The 18,605-nt window shown below is 35.2% G+C and overlaps 1 protein-coding gene across 16 annotated transcripts in view; it reads right to left on the bottom strand.

Annotated features, from left to right (window-relative positions):
• The window catches only part of LOC111862456 (longitudinals lacking protein), a 595,591-nt gene that overhangs the window by 194,041 nt on the left and 382,945 nt on the right, over nucleotides 1-18,605 (bottom strand). Inside the window, exon 5 of one of the 16 annotated variants that reach the window (XM_023847902.2) lies at nucleotides 1,074-2,192. The exons of 14 other annotated variants lie outside the window; for them this stretch is intronic. In XM_023847902.2, coding sequence (XP_023703670.1) covers nucleotides 1,891-2,192 — 302 coding nt within the window. In that variant the 3' untranslated portion in view covers nucleotides 1,074-1,890. Of the gene's footprint in view, nucleotides 1-1,073; nucleotides 2,193-12,079; nucleotides 13,398-18,605 lie in introns of those variants that run through there. One more of the 16 variants, XM_023847895.2, reaches the window with a different exon arrangement.

Raw genomic sequence — 18,605 nt, forward strand, 5'->3', positions numbered from 1 at the left:
TACATATGTGTTTACATTCTCTTATGTCAGCTCCAGCTTTAAATAATTGGAATTAATTTATTTATTTATTTTTTACTCTGCAGGATCAACTGGATGAATGGAACTGACAGAATTATTTATTCTTTCTTTCAATGTAATTCAATTTTATTATTAATAACACCTTGATAAGTACATCATAAATTGCATTACACTGTGAGAAAGTACTATACACTGTAAACACATATGTAAACAAATACATTACATAATGTTCCAAGGAGAAACATTTATATCTGCCACCAATAAGTTAACCCCTTGATGAGTAATCACATGAATTCACATGTAAATGAAAGTGGGTCAAATTAGATGTATACCCCTACAAAGGAAAGTGCTTATATACTGAGAAACTGAACTGTTTATTTAACAGAAAGTGTTGCTATGGTACCTCAATATTCTATTTAATAGCCAGGAAGTTAAGCATATCCACAGGTCAGATAACCACTGGCCTTTGTCAGGATATATATATACATATATGTACAGTACAATCTGTAGACTTCCTTTAGCCTGTAGACAGGTTTCATACATTTGCTCTGTTCAAGATCATCAGTTTGTTGCTACTTTGCAAATCTAATCTGAGATCCATACTGAAACCTTCAGGATGAAGGAGAGGGCATGATCCCCTAAAACACTGGTAAATGTCACAGCATAAGTAATGGCATATGATCATGCAAGAAGGAGAAGAGGAGCGGAAGTAGTATTGTGGTTGGGGTATCTCTCACAGTTACCAGACAATTTGGTCTGCACAAAGCCAGGCAGCAGACCAATCTGCTTCATTTTTTGTGCATCATTCACTAAATAGACTTGCCAATGTTTCTGACTCTCCTGAAAACAATGGAACATTGATTCTGAGTTCATGCCATCAGCCTCAGCATGAGCTGTACCCATCTGCTAGAATACAATGTATTGTAACCCTGAATACCACAATATGAATCTTCACTGCTGCAAAAATATCAAATCTTATATAATTTGATAATGCATACTTCTTGGATTCTCCTTGAATTCTCCTTGGATTCTCCTGCTGTAACCAATATGATATGGAGGAATGACATGGATTCTACTATTTGAAAATAATTTTGAATTTTTACCAATTTGGAATTATGTAGTAAGGTTTGTTACAATGGGAATTAAATGATCTGTTGTTTTTTTACCCCTTAGCATCTGACACATTTCAAGAAGCCTTTCGTGGACTTTTGATTTACTGTAATACTCTATAAAATTCTCTTGATAAACTCATAAGGTTAACAAAACTAGTATGAGAGGCATTTTTTAAAATCAACTTGCATTTTTTATTTATGTATTGTATCCAATTTGATTATTTATCTGCTTTTGATAGTGTGTGTTATATTTTAATTGTAGGTTTAACCACGTAAAGAGTATTTTTTTATTGTAAGATTTGAGGCTTTTATTGTTGACAAATCTAACCCTTCAGGCATTTGGGCAAAAGAATTTCAAGAATGATGTACATAATGATGTGAATTGTTCATGTGTTACTGTTGTAGCAATTATGATGCTGAATGAATGAATGAATGAATGAATGAATGAATGAATGAATCCTTTACCGAGATCCAAGAATGCACACAGCTTGAACATCACTTCCTTCACTTGCCATTTTTCAGCAGATGACAAGAAAATTTATAAACTGAAGTGTTAAAATTTCTTCAGGAAATATAACAGCTGTCTGTTTAGGGAGCTTGGATACACCAACATGTAAAAGCATTACTATTTGGCAGATGGGAGCCAATGTTTCAGAGGAAGACTATATTCCTCATACTCACTCCATGAAACCCTCAAACCTCAGGATAACAATATTTCACTGAATAAAAGACCAAATTATTTACATTCACATACAGATGATTATGCATGCTTGTATCTGCCAAGAAGTTCAGATCTGATGTGACGGAGAAGATTACTGTTTCTCTTGGTTTGGTATGGACAGTAAGGACACCTGAATTGTGGTTCCTTTCCACATTCATACATCGTATGTCGCCGGAGTGTAGGTTTATGGCGATACGCTTTTCCACACGTATTGCAACAGAACTTGTTGGTCGAAGTTGATAATTCAGGATGTGTACTGTCTTGTTCATGTTCATCCATACTCATCCATGATGGAGATTTCTTGCCCCAGTAACTCCAGTCTAGTAGCTGCTCGACAGATGCTGAGAAAACAAAACAATTTTGGACATATAAAATAAATTTAATTGTTGACAACATATAAAACTGTAGTCCATTATGTTCTCATAAACCTTCAATAGCATATAAACTGAAAAGTTAAATCATGTAGAATACAGAAATGAGGGAAGTGAGCTGTTGTGATGGCAGTTACTCTCAGATATTTTAACTGAATGTTCTCCATTGCTGTAGTTTGGATCCTTACATTTAAAGCAATCACGGCATCTGTGACAACAAATGTGAGGCAACAACTAAAGCATAAACAAGAAAATATTAATCAGAACATCTACAAGAAAGTAAAAAGAAAGCATTCTTCTCTGTGATCGGTGAAACATTAATCATTTTCTTAAAATGTAGTTATATAAAAACATAAATTTCTACATAGTTAATAAATTGATCTAAATGCTGTATTATACCATAAGTTTAATAAAAAAATCTCACCCTCTGAAGCACAATTTTCTTCCATATATTATTTGAAAATTCAGTTCCTTCCTCCACAGGAAAGACGATATATTTCCATTATAAGGACAAATGGTTAATGTTGTTTAGAGAAAGAATCATTGCTTACATAGGATGTCAGGTCCTTATGGCAGTGGTTATGAAGACTTCTGTCTTCTGGGGTATAAGGCTGAGCAGTCCATTAATTTTCAACGGACTACATGCTAATACACATCTGAAGAGAGAACTCTTGAATCACTATTTATTCTTAAAATCATACAAAACATGAAAGTGGACAGTGCATAAATTTTTAATGTTAAAGCAAGTGGTACACACAGTAACCACTGTGCTATAAAGGAGTAAGACACATATCCCAGTGCTTCCAGAGTGGACTAAGAGCGTTCCCATATTCTTATTCTGGTTCTGCTGAAATAAATTTCCAACCTCTTCTGAAATACAAAGATTGTCTATCTACTGGCTGAAATTCTTTAACATTATTCTGTAATTAAGTCAAAGAGAACAAAAAGGGCGAGTCATGTAGTAGTGTAAATGGGTAGAAAGAAACAAGTATCAACCTTAGAGTTTCATTATAGGGAACTTCTTTACTCCCTGAATAGCTACCAAAATCTGAGGTTTCCATTGAAGTGAAAATTAAGATTGTGAAGTATAAGGTCTTCAGGGTTGTAATGCCATGCAGTTTTCAGAGAGTTCAACTTTTCAGAAGAACATACCATGTCCGTCCTTAGGATTGAAGAGTAAACCAGACAAAAAATGAGTATGAGTGCGAAGCAGCAGGTAGAGCACAGTCACTCCCAAGAGAACCTCAAAACTGACATTACAACTGTCATTTTCTAGATGACTCCATGCAGCTTTGTATCCCAACCAACAAATTCTGTATAGTGTTGGAATTATATGATATCATAACCCAAAAGACAATAACATGAATAATTGTCACCTCCTGAGGAAATATCCTTTACTGAACTAGGAACAGAAGGCTGTGGATACGTTTCTCAGGTCGAAACATTCTCCTCAAAACTAGGTTTCAAACATCCTCAACCTATAGATACAATACATTATGACAACCGTACTTTTGGGTGGGTTATTTCATGATGCTGTCAGTAGCTAGACTTTATAATGTCAAATAGAAGGAGGACTGATGAATGATGGACTGGAAAAATTTGGAAGGAAGTAATCATGGTCTTATCAAGGTACTACCCTGACATCTGCCCAGAGGGACTAAGAAAAACAATAAAAATCTCAGGTAGGGTAGACACTGTTCCAGCCAAGATTTGAACAGACCACCCATGAGTGCTACCACTACACCAACCTACTCAGTGATAACTGCATTGGCTAATTTATGGACATACAATCAATTCAACTGCACAGGTCATTCGCGATCAACAACATACTACATAAATAAACCAAATTTATAAGCTAATTCATACTAATTTCAGTATGTGTGCAGCTGTTTTCTTGTTTAACACACACACAAAACACACCATGAGATCCAACTTCCTTAGCATGAAAACTTTGGTATAACAAATGTAAACTGAATTTTCTATTAGAAATTACATCTGTACCAATAGTGTTTCAACATGTGAATCTGCCAAGTCATTCTTCTGCCTGTATTGTTTCAGGCAGTGTGGACAATAAGAATGTGGACTGGTGCTGCATTCATGTTTCATGTGACAGCATAAGGCATGTCCACACTTGTAGCATTCAAACTGTCCTTACTTAGGTTCCTCTCATGTTACTTGGCAAGTTCCCATCATGGGGTTAAAACATTCTTCAGAAATAAATCATTAAAATCATGCCCTCCTTCTTGAGAGTGAAGAAGTTCCAATGTAAATCTGAAGCAGGGGACAGAAAAGGTAATTCTCTGAAGATCTGTGATGACAGTTGATTCATTGTATGAATACTGCATTGGAAATTTCCCACTGTCTGAAGAATATTTCATACAAACAATGTCTCAGAAATGTGATGCACTTCCATCACCACAAAGAAAGAAGGGAAGGATCCAACTCAGTTGCTTAGACATTCTTGATCACTGGATATCCAGTGATGCAAAATATACAGCAATCCAGTTGCTGCTCTTGTTAACATAACAGTCAATACAAGAAGGTATGCTGATAAGATATAAGAGGCACCTGTAAAACAGTATGAAGTAATGATATCTGACTAGATGGAAACAGTTATCAGGATTCTTACCATACAGATCTGCTGGTAACTGAATAAAATTGGAAAGTCGTACCCTGTGGGTTTCTCTTCTGCTTCATAAACCATTAAACCAAGTTTTTATCCCACAAACGAACTGATATGTCAAACAGGGGAGTATACATAAGATATTCTGATACATCATATCTGGTCATTTCAAGAGACCTATGAACAATAATAGATTATGCGTGTCAAAGAAAGAAAAACCTTTGTTTTTATCCCCACAAAATTTCTTGTTAATATTAATCATAATAACAAATGTTAGCATCTTAGAATCTTTCAGGGAATACAAGGAGTTCATGGAAAACACTTTAGAAATAATTATTTGTAGGTCTTTATTGAGTACGGGAACCTATTTCTGTTTGACACAAATATCAAGTCTGCTGTTCCTGAAAGAATGTTCTACATTGTCAGATATGGCAATGCTGACATCACAGAGGTTATGATGCCTCACTAAAACAACTATTACACTGAACTGTGTTGCACACTGTCAACTGTCTTAAGTGTATTTAGTACAGTGGAACCTCGCTTAACAAGCATAAATCGTTCCAGAATCTTACTCGTAATGCGAAACACTCATTAAGCGAAACAATTTTTCAAATATAAATTAATGTAAAATACAATAATGCGTTTCATGCTGAAAAAATACTAAAAAAATTTTATGTATAACGTTTATTCAAAGAAAATTATATATACATTGTTAAGGAGCGTGAATCATCTTCATCTTTTCTTCTATGCGGAATGAACCAACCTGGAATGCGAATTCGATTTGCAGAAAACAAAAAAAGTAATTGAAATAATTAGTTTATTATTTATGATACATATCTAATTCTTTTTTGTTAGAAAGCTGTCTAGAGACATTTGTTTTTGCCAATGCTTCAAAATGTGGTGAAAATGCGACACAGCATTATCATTAAATAAATTTGTAGAGCGCATAGCCACTGCCTTATTAGTGTGATGCTTCTCAATGTACGATGCAACAGTTTCCCATGCTTTCAGCATTTCTCTTATTGCGCCAGAAGATTGTTGCTTTGCTGTTGCCTCCTCCTCCTCCTCCTCCTTCTTGAGGATGGTGGAAATCGTTGATGTAGACAGATTGTATGTGCATGCTAGATCAGCCACGCTCACAACTCCTTTCTCGCTTTTCAATGATTTTACGTTTCATTTCTATTGTTATTTTTACTCTCTTATGGCTGTCTTTTTGCGGCTTTTTCTTCAGGGACATTTTTGCAAGGGTTATTAAACTTTGCATGAAAAAAAATCACAAATAATATGTCTGAACACAAGTTTGGAAAAATGTGTGATCACAAGCGACATTAAGATGCTAGCGGAACGGGTGCTAAACACAGACAGATGTAGCAAGCACACAATCCGAGACTTCCCTCTCATCACCCGTTATGTGAAACGTCGCTCGTTAAGCAAGTCATTTTTTTTACAATTTGTTTTGCTCGTTGTGCGAATTACTCGTTATGGGAGGTGCTGGTTAAGCGAGGTTCCACTGTATACAGAAGTCTTTGGGAGTTGGCTCCATCCCCATTTTCATTATAGGGTCTTGCTATTGTTGATGCAGTTTGGCACTAGTTTCTTGCCATGGAGACCCAAATTCAATCCATAGTGCCTAAATATGTGATTCATGATGAACAAAGTGGCAATGGGCCACAGTTTTCTCTGACTTTCTTTATTTCTTAACTTCTGACCAGGTAATCATTATTGCTCCATACTCATCTATCACTGTCCCCTGATCTGTGTGATAGCCCTGACCAGGCAGTACAGTATCACATTCTTGGCCTTTAAGTTGGGGGGACTTCATCTCTGACCTGACACTTGGCTGGTTGCAGAGTATGGAGATGAGTTATTAAGCAGTCATTATAATTATATACACTGGTTTTCAATATCAGAGACAGGAATTGGGAACTATCCTTTCAACATTAACATCATACAAATACATCTTTCAGAATTATGAAAACAAATCATCTATGCATAACAGCCGAGCCAACTCCCAAAATGCCGCAAACAGTACATCTCATACAATGGACAATATTTAACATAATGTTAATGTACTGAATCGAGCATTATCATGAATGGTTAGAGAATCATCATATTGCTAATAATGATGATGCCTGTAAATATGAAGCCTTAAAGTGTTCTTCTGTTTGTATCGCTTTGGACAGCGAGGACAATGGAACTGTGGTTCCATGCCACATTCATGTTTCACATGTCGAGTTAAATGTGTCTTCTGTTTATAGGTACTTCCGCATTTGTAACAAGGAAAGCGTTCTGTTTCTAACTGCTGATGATCAAGACGATTAATTTCTGAGATGGGACTAATAATTTTTGGAAACAATTCGCTGAAAACACTTCCTTCTTCTTGACACTGAAGAATGTTCCAATGTAAATCTGAAAGAGATATTTTCATATAACATAATATAACATAAATTTTAAGTGTTTTAAAAAACTTAGTGTACTGAAAAATAAGAAATATGGACCAAAGGAAGATGTGGTGGGGAATGGAAAATATTAAATAATGAGTAAATTATGATTTATGGAATTTATTTTGTAATATTGAACTAGCAATATCAATATGGTTATGAAGTCTGAGGTTCCTGTAACTGTAGCTACAGAAATCACTACCTTCTGGATGTGATGCTGTGTAGTCTGGCTGATATCTGCCAACATTCTGGATGAAGTTACTAAATGCATCTTCTATGGAGTGAGTGGGTTTCTCGACAGTGTTGCTAAATATCTAACAGCTTACACAGGATCACATTCCAGAGCACTGTAAGCTTCAAGGTTCTTATGGATTTGATCTACCACCCAGATGACGAAACAATTAGTACATATATAATTTAAGTGGAGAAATTTTCCAAAATGTTCATTTGGAGCTGGCAGGATAACATTAATATGAAAATTATGGAACTCTGAGGATGTTAAGTGAATAAAATTATATAATAATGTGAAAAGAGGATCATTGGTGTTAGAAATGTCAAACTTTTCGTTTCAGTTATCAGAATTACTTAGGTTCACAAATAAAAGTGATGAATGTAAATGAGTATAGTTGCTGGAATTTTCCAGCAAATCTATCATATCTTACACATTCTGACTGAAATAATAACAACAACCAACATGAAGAACATGATTTATGAATACAAACACCTCATATTTATACCTCAGGCTCCTTAATGATAGTCTAAATAAGAAGATAACTTCCAAATAAAAAATAATGAGTATTGTGGTTCAGACTTCTTGGTCAGGACTATGTGTAGTCTCTTAGAGGTTACAAATATTTTCAAGGAATTCATTATATTCACCTGACAATGTCTGGTCTTGTGTGAGATTACCTACATGTGTAAAGGACTTGTTGCATCCATCTATAGGGCAGAAGATGGAGACTTCAGTGTTCTCTGAAATGTTGGTCACTGCCAACAAGACTACAAAATGTCATGATCTGCAAGTTCACAATCTAAATCTTCATCACTGTGAAAACTACAGGTCTCATGAATGCTATGCTCTGCGGCATAATATTAAATAACTTAATATTTTAACAAATACTCTAGACACACAAATATGCACATATTCGTGTATGTGCAGTCAAATATTTGGTACTGACAGTATTAAGGGTGAGTGGTTATCTCTCTTGATTCATAACTTCGATGTTCATGGGTCGATTATTGGACCACACACCAGCTATCTTCCTACCTGTCCTTCCAGATAAATGAGGCCATGACTTCATACATCCATTACTTACCAAGTCATTGTTCAGAGTCACCCTCCTACAATGATGCTAAATAACACAAACTATTGTGAAAACAATATTAAATAAATTTAGAAACAAGCAATATATTTTATAATACAAATTTAATGTAATGTATGATGTATATGTAAGACATGTTTCTTACTCTCGCTATAACTAATAATGATGCTTGTACATATGAAATTTCAGAGAATTCTTCTGCTTGTATCGTTTTGGACAGTGAGGACAATGGTACTGTGGTTCCATGCCACATTCATGATTCACATGTCGAGTTAAATGTGCCTTCTGTTTATAAGTATTTCCGCACTTGTGGCATGGAAAGCGGCCTTCTGGGGGCTGCTGATGTCTGTGATAAGCTTCCATTTTGGAACTACTACACTCTGGAAACAATTCTTTATAAACATATCCTTCATCCTGACACTGCAGCACATTCCATGGTGAATCTGAAACAAAGAAAATAATCAAATATGGGGGAAGAACACAAACTGCAACTGTTAAAAATCCTAGGGAAAAAAATTGAAACTAAAAGGAAATAAAAAAGGTAAAGCTATCCCTGTAACAGGTCGTGGACGCCCATAGGGTTGTGAGATGTTGAAGCTCCCATATTTTCTAGACAATCAGGTCACAGATGGTGGTGGGTCACCAGCCTTATGTGCTGTCTGCCCTGTACCCCCCAGGAAGATTCCTGGTACTCATTTCTGTTAGAGGCTGAGTCGATCCTAGAGCCATAGTGCGGCTCGAAGTATTAGGTCAATTGTAAAATCCAATGATCTCAATGGGAATCGAACCCACGACCTTGTAGCTTGTAGCATAGTCCCTCAACTAACTATGCTACCATGTGCCCCTCCTAAAAAGAGATAAAGTGAAAAATAGAGAATATTACATGACAAAGAATGTTATGATTTCTTCAGCCCGCATTGCAGTGTCAGGGTGGCAAAATCAAGGAGATTGCAATGAGCTGAGTCTGTAACTTGGATGGCAGAAACAAGAAATGCATAAAGAACCTCGGTGTGAGAAAGCGTTTGTTCCAAAGAGTTAGCAGAAAGGAGGATGACTGTATATACAGAATAAGAATCACAGATGCCTTCCATTACAGGTAATATTCAATACAGAGATTTAATATTTTGTAATTCCTTCTTCAGGCATACATACACATACCATATTTGAAGGGGAAAAAATTATGTAAAGCTAAGGATTCTATAAATTCACAATTATGTCATTTTTACAAGAATTGCTGTAACACCCAAGACTGATAAAATAGAAAGCACATTCTCAAAATTCTTTTCTAAATGAAGACTTTTCCAGAAAATGATAACAAAGGGACTACTGTTGGCAGATCCAGCTTCTGAGAAAATTATTATTACATACAACCAGCCTATGCTGTGATCTGCAGGCACACTGTGCTAAAACTGGGATGATACCAGCATCTTATTTTCACACTCAAATATAAATGATCTTAGCAGGAATATTCTTATAACAGTTGAAATCTTAAATGGATGATTTAGAGCTAATAAATTATCTTCAAATTTTAATAAGACACACTGCATTCAATTTAAAACTAAGGCAGTAATGTCAGATACTTTTACAATAAATCATAATAATAAGTTTATCAACAAGTACTAAATTCTTTGGAGTTATAGTTGATAGTGCCTTAATATGGAAGAATCACACTGATTTACTTGTAAAAAAATTAAGTAAAGTTTGTTACGTAATTAGAAATATGAAATATTATATGTCTATTTCGGCTATAAAGGTAATCTATTATTCCTTTTTTCACACCTTAATCAGCTATGGTATCATCTTTTGGGGGAACTCATCTCATAGTTCTGCTATTTTTCTTCTCAAAAAAAAAAAAAAAGGCTATCAGAGCGATGTTGCGATATGGCAATAGAGTTTCATTTAGAACCTTATTTAAAGAGTTAAATATTTTATCATTTGCATCACATATATATTTTTGTTGTTAGTATTTGTATTGCAAAATAAAGTTATTTTTCCTGCAAACATTGATTCTCATATTATTGATACTAAACAAAGACAAGATTTGTGTCTACCTCAAGCTAATTTTACTGTTTATCAAAAAGGAGTTTCTTATGCAGGTATAAAAATATTCAATAAATTGCTCATAGAGATCAAGAACACATCTAATAATTTTAAAAAGTTTAAGGTTGTATTAAGGCATTTCTTGAATACTTATACATTTTATACTGTGGATAAATATCTAACTAGATAATTTGTATTATTGTTATATTCATTATACTGTCTAGTTATGTAATATTTATGTATATATTCTATGTTCTATATTATTTTATGACATGTTCTATATCCATCTTTGGATCTCTTGAACTTACAATAAATACAAATACAAATACAAATGTCACAGAGGACCATAACAATTTTACTGTACAGGGATGTTGGGAAGGAGGGAGGGAAGGAGGGGAGAGATGATTTGAAAACAGCTGCACGCCTACCAAAGAATAAAATTAAGAATATTACATTTATTGGTTAAAAAATATGCAGTTACACACTTCTCTTATGAAGTATTCATAAAAATATTTTCATAATCAACATGCTTCCCCAAGTATCAAAGGGGAAGGCATTCCTCTGTCCTCTTAGAGCACACAGTCATGTCTGTGGTTCAATTTCCACCCTCTAAACACTGTACATTGGTTAAATAGAAAATAAAGAAAAAAATAGGGATAGAAGCAGTTTTAGATTTTGGTCTCATGAGTTATGAAAACATCAAATCTTATAGTAACTATCAATATTTTGGAGGGCCCTACTGCCTCCATCTGGGTAGTTAACCACTGAACAAATACCAGTAGGATACAGAGAGAAACATATATCCTCTTGAGCACCAAAGTTAGGAACAAGAATTTATATAGGAGCCAGTTTCAAGCATTTAGGTATGAAGATGGTTGATCAAATTTGGTACATGCGTTCACATTTCTCAGCTTATGCATGATTATAAATAATATGTACATATCAAAGAAAGAACCTAACATATAAAACAAATTTTGAACATAAAGATTACTATCTTCTGCAATGTGACACCATGTGGTTTAGCAGAAAATTGCAAATGTTAGGGAGGAACCTGAAGCTGCAGGCAGTAGAATCCTTCAAGACATTGGTAATGTTCTACTGACTATATAGTGGCACATCACAGAATATAATAATCTTCACAGTTATCACTGCAAGAAAATTTCGAAATTCTAAATATGTAACCACAAAGCATCCTCAACCCTTTCACTGCTGGTGAAAAAATAGGCCTGCCACATGGAAAAGCACTGTAACACCAATCTTCAATTTTGAGAAATTTGTGAGCAAAAAATAAAATACTAAATTAATTTCTTAGGCACAAATTGAGTTTCAAAGATAAAAAACAAATATATTGTCACATATATGTGTTGCTATATATTGGGTTTTGATTGGTAATTGGATTTACTGAACATGGAAAATAAATGGACAATGAACAATGAACTTACAGATTGTAACTATAGTGCTAATCACTAATTCACACACTACAATTTACTACAGCATGTACTAAATTTTCTGTCTCCTGTATCTTCACTGGTTGTTGCCTGGTAATGGTTTCCAATGCCATAGCTTCTTTGCACCCTTACTGTCTGGTGACTGTCTCACAACTAACTAAATTCTAGATCTGTCCTGCTTATAACACCTTGGCAAGGACCACACAGAAAACACATCTCCCAACAGTTCCTTTATTGTTGCATCACACAGCTGTCGCACCGACTGTGTAGAGAATACTCCATTGGTGCATGTTACAAATCTGCTGTGGCCATTACCTAGCAGAGGCTGTTGTAGAGATGCTTATTTTGTGGTCATTGGCAAGCAGTGGGTCTACATGCCACAATATGATCACAGATGAAAACTGTGTTTATTTCCAAATTGTGAAAGGAAAATAATAGCTAATACATAACAAAGTCAAATACTTCTTTTCATGAAAAATAAAACTGTTGATGCTCATATGTACATCTGTGATATAAAGAGCCAATAAAATCACACACAAAAGCAAGGATAATAGCAAAATGGACACAACGCAATACATCATCACACAAACAGGATGTATCCAAATAATGTTACCACACTGTGTATGTTTACATTTCTGTTCTTTAGCATTGTGGATGATATCTGGGCTCTAATGGGAGCCATTTTGAATTCCAGTAACAATACATTGGTGACATTTCTGTACTATTACCTTTGTTTCATACTGAAGTTTTCTGCTATTAACATGATATGAAGAGAGAATAAACAATCAAATAATGATAACATTATTCTAGCACATTCTACATAACAAAGGGGTATATTTATCTTGCACTCTGCTTTTACAAAAATGTATCCAAAGTCTACCAAACAAGAAAAACTTTTCAGCACTAATCTAAATAAACATCTATGAAAACATACATGGGAAATTTTGAACAGATAAATATTTTAAAGCTTCAGAACTCATTACTCAACTACAAAAGGGTCCAATGCTGCCTCCGTATATGATCAAACAGGGTGCTATTACGTCTGTATCGATTTGGGCAATGTGGACAACGAAACTGTGGCTCAATTCCACATTCCAGTTTCACGTGACGGTTTAAGTGTGTCTTTCTCTTGTACCTATTTCCACACTTATGACATGAATACTTTCTTCTAGCATATGACTCTTCTTCAGAAATATTATTTTTCAGGGCTGGATTATTTCTTGCAACATTTCTGAGTGTGTGAACTGTATCATATAAAGCTGATGCTGACTCCTGATATGACGGTGAACTCCAACATAAGCCTGAAAGATAACAAGAAAATGATATAGATCAGTAAAAATCATAGCAAGTTCTGTCTTTTGTGTAACCATTCAGGAACATCTGTAGTTGCTGCTTGGTTGTAGCCTGGCTTACACTTGACCCTGAAGATGGAGGCAATATGTTCCTCCAAGACAATGATGAACTTGTACCACACTACATGGTGTCACATCCAAGAAGACACTACTCTTCAAGGCTGCCAGTGTTTTATGAAAGACTAAGTTTAAACCAAATAATTCATTTGGAATTACTGGGTTTTTGGACTTTGTTCATCATCCAGTATTCTAAAAACACTGAAGAACACAACATATCTACATATACATCTCATATATCTACAAATAATTCATGTACAAACAGTGGTCATTAGTAAGCAATGAAATCACAGAGTGTAGAATTTGAGGTTCTAACAGCAGTGGTTAATACCTCCTGGGATATGATGCCATGTAGTCTGTTGGAAGTCAACCGGTGTTTCAGAGGAACATGTCACTTCCAGCTTCAGGGCTGAAGAATAACCCAAGCACAAAACCAGCATGAACCAGGTAGCAAGGAAAACTTGCTTCCTTTTGACCCTGAAGATGGCAGTGACATATTCCTCCAAAACACTGGTTGATTTTCAATGGATTACATGGAATTACATCCCAGAAGATACAAGGCCATACAAGTCATACAAGGCTTTTATGGCAATAAATTCAGACATTCATAATTATAACATATGAAGAAAATTAAATTTTCATGTACAGCACTGTAATACAGCTCTTTTTAAGAGGAGTGTGATAAATGTGGGAATTAGTTTGTATAATAAGGTCCCCAATCAAATAACACAAACGAAAAATTTTAACTCATTTTAAAAAGGAATTAATATCTTTTTTGCTGAAACATTCCTTTTATTCTGTAGATGAATTTATGTCTTTTGATTCACCAAGTGTGAAAATGTAATATGTAGCTGATTAATTTGTTGTGTTTGTGTAAAGACAATGAAATTAATGGTAACTAGATCTAGATAATATTCAGATGACAAACCCCTTATATTGGGGTGGTACAGTGTATACTGTAAAGATATGCACGAAATTAGATGTAAAACTGACAATTTCCCTATCCAAATGGTTGTAATACCTGTATGTATGGATTGTTGAATGATAATAAAAATTAAATGAAATTAAGACAGAACCCATACTTTACAAAGCGGTTCTTGTGATTCATGATGGGTTTAGAGACAATTCAATTTTAATATTTATTTGTGGCTATCAGCACATACGAAAATTCAAATCAAAACAAAACTTACATAATTTAAATTTAGGTAATGACATTTCTTCTTAACTGTAGGTAATATGGCTACACTGACACAGTAAGTGAACAGGAGCCTGAGGATTCAGTTTCTCTAGAATGTACATTAAGGTTATAATGCTGTGACTGTCACCAATGTCTCATTTATATAAATGTAGTTAGGTTACATTAATGAACAAAACAGCAATGCTTCTTTCTTAAAAGGGATTTAATCAGCATTTTTATAGAACATAATCAGAACATATTAGAGGCACTTCAAAACAGTCTATCACAATTTATACTACATAACACCACTAATTAATACAGTAAAATAACCAAACAAAAACTCAACATAAGCTACTTGTTACAAGGAAATTATATCTTTACTTACTATGTTTAAAATTGTTAATGATATTCATGTATGGACAATATTGACCTAATCTTCTCAACTGCTTAAAATGAAAGAAATAAATTAGATTACCCTACAAGCCTTAATATAACTATTACCAGAGTAATGTAATGTTTTGAAATTGTCACAAGTAACTTTACCTAAAACTAAAAGTACCTTGGATATTCTTCTTTCTTCCATGTAACACAATTCACTAATTTTTGGTTTCAATAATAAGAGAGTTATTTAGTCCCTCTCCTTGTACAAATACAATTCGCTCCATATTTTTAAATTGTATAACTAGCAGCCTTGGTATGTTCCATAACAAAAAAGATCCTATCGTATAAATTATTTTCCTTTGAGACTAATGAACTCATGAATCAAATTATGAACTTTTTTAATATGGAGCATAAGATTACTGCTTCGTGTGTATCGAGCTGGACAATATGTGCAACAAAACTGGGGAATTTGGCCACATTCGAATGTCACATGACGAGTCCAGTTTCTCTTGTATTTATACACACTTCCACACCTCTGGCATAAAAAATTTCTTCCAGGTGTCACCTGCAGTTGACTGTTCACTTCACTTTTATGTTCAACAGCACTGCCACAATCCAGAATCTCATGCAATATGGGCCTCAGATCATGGCAATAATCAGTGTTTTCAATAGGGCCTGAAACAACACAGAGAACAAATCTGTAAATGGGGTATAAAATGATACAATCAGAAATTATGTTCCTTAACCTTGAATACTCAAATGACAAAGTAACTGATATGTGCACTTTCAGAACAATATTAACTACAATAGTGGGCAATCATCGGCTGTTATGCTGAGGGTTAAGCAACTTCTCTCTCAAAATATACAATGGGCTATTCAAGTCATGAAATACTATTTCGTTTATTTTACAGTGATTTCAGTATGCAGATTACAACAGTGAATGTTAGGATGAATGGTGAATGATGAACTGGAAAGGATTTTGGAGGATGCAATCATGGAAGAACTGAGGTACTATAACCAGCATTTGGCTGCAGGAACTGAGAAAAACATATCAGTCAGGATAGTTGGTGACCAAGCCAAGTTTGAACCAAGCACCTTCTAAATACTAGTCATGAGCATTACCACTTAACCCAATTGAATAATTCCTGGTTAAACACAATTTTTAAAATGACAAGATGTTCACAATTAGTAGGCACGTGGAGGCTAAAGACATACAACATATATTAAAATTTAAGAACACTCTGACAGAACCATATTTGAAGAATATAAACTTAATAATTTTGCAAGAAAATAAGTTATGTCTTTATAACAAATTGTAACAAGAGGGGGTGACTCTCGATGGGGTTTCGGATTGGATATTGAATTTATTCACCAATTTTAAGCTCTTGACTTGTGACTACACTTCACAGATCACTGTAACTCATGCTAAGTCTTTTCAAGTCCACAATGTTTACAATAGTAGTTGCCTGGTAATGGCTTCAGCAATAGCTATTCCTCTGCTCCCTTGCTTAAGTCCTCTCTGAATGGTGGCTCCCTTCCCATGGAACTCAGTCTTCACTTCATCCCTTTTTATAACTCCTTGGCATGGACCACCATAAAAACCAACAATTCCAACAGTACCTCTATTGCTTTATGTTGATTTGTTGCTGTGGAGACATGTTTGTTTGCTATCATTACCTAGTAACTAATCTGGTAAGAAAGGAAGATACATACTGTATTCAACATCTGAAATCAGATACTAGTAGCAGTACACCAAAGCAACACATCATGCTTTTGGACCTGGCTTCTGGATTGCATGTGAGGAGAAGTCAGAAAAAGTATGACAAGATGTCATTAGGCAGTGGTTGCAGCTGCACTCTGAGAGACAGGAAGGCTGATGCACTGTAACTAGGACCCTGTCATAAGCCACACACCCCACAATCCTTATTTCACTGTTATAAGTTTAAAGAATCCAGTGCCAGTTCTGTTAAAAATTATCAGGTATAAAAACATGGTATCACCATGGTTTACTGAGATACCAATAGTATTGGTACTTGATTCAGATGCTAGTATCTTTCTAAGAAACAGCCTCAAAGACATAAATAACACCGGTACAAAATCATTTTACATTTTGAAAATGACAGGCCATGGGTAATTTTTTGTCATATAAGATTCCAGGTATCCATGGCAGTAAAAGATTCATATTGTGCTCTTTTGGGCCATGATGCCTTGTAGCCTGGTATGAGGTTACCAATATTCCTCCTAAACACTGGTACCAGCTCGTGAGAACATATGGTATCACTAGTCCATTGTGCCAAATAAAGAGGGGGAGGGAAAAGGAGGGGAGGAGGAGGAATTGATCTGATGATAATTGTATAGTTCAATTTCTTCTTAGCTTCTACTTTTAAAATTATGTGAATTGCCCATGATGAAAGTAACCCTAAGAATAGTTTGGAGACTGTATGCAGCAACAGCAAACCTGGTGATCAACTAATATCACTCATTGTAACACCCATGCTAAGCAACATACAGCTGGGTCAAGCAAGGGATGGGTGTCCGCTTCATTCCACCCACTCCTCTCACTTTGCTAGCTCCCAGCCAATGTGGACTTGGGCCTGATAGTTTAAAAGGATTGTGTGTTTAAGCCAGATTATAATACTTATTATATTATCCCCTAATAATAAAGGAAAAGACTGTTTCTGAAAAGTCAGAGTTTCATTTTGCCTTAACACAGTTTGTTCGCAAAAGAAGACTTCATTATACAATTTTTATTCTTTATATTAATAAAGGATACACTATCTCATAAACCTAAACATTTCAATGTCACATTAATATATTAACACACAGTATTCAGTTGCTGCCCCATGTCAGAATCAAAGGCAAAGACCAACTTCCTTAGCAACGCTGCAGTTTTGTTTACTGCTAGGTACATGCACACAGTTTTGTATAGATGTAAAATTAGTCTGTCACCCTAAAGGAAGAATATGAGACTGAGGGTGTTTGGTAACAGGATGCTGAGGAAAATACAAGGAACTTCATTAGAGAAAGAAACAAAAGGATGACCACGTTAAGCTTCAGATTTTGTTTTTCTCCTCAGGCATTACTAGGATAATAAAATTAAGGATGACACAGGCAAAATATGTAGCACATGTGGGAGAGGCAAGAAATGTATACAAAATTTCAGTCAGGAAACATGATGAGAGGAGACCACTTTGGAGACCTACATATGGACAGGAGGATCATACTGAAAGGTGTCTAAAAATAGATGTGATGATGGGGACTGGGTTCTGAGGACAGAGTCCAGTAGCAGTCTCTGTGAACATGAGAATAAAACTGGGTTCCAGTAGCTGGTAGCTTTGGTAGCTGAGGAACACTGCTGATTGCAGTTAGTTATACATGCTGCGCGACTTTTGTGTGATTATTTAGGAACAGAATATTAATTGTAAGATTTGAGGCTTTCACGGCGGTGACTATGAAGAAAGCAGTCTTCTGGGATTTGGCACCGTGTATATGTGGTGTTAACCGACGTTTCGGAGGAACGTATCGCCTCCATCTTCAGGGTA

The sequence above is a fragment of the Cryptotermes secundus genome, unplaced genomic scaffold (assembly GCF_002891405.2).
Source record: "Cryptotermes secundus unplaced genomic scaffold, Csec_1.0 scaffold816, whole genome shotgun sequence".
Classification (NCBI taxonomy): Eukaryota; Metazoa; Arthropoda; class Insecta; order Blattodea; family Kalotermitidae; genus Cryptotermes; species Cryptotermes secundus.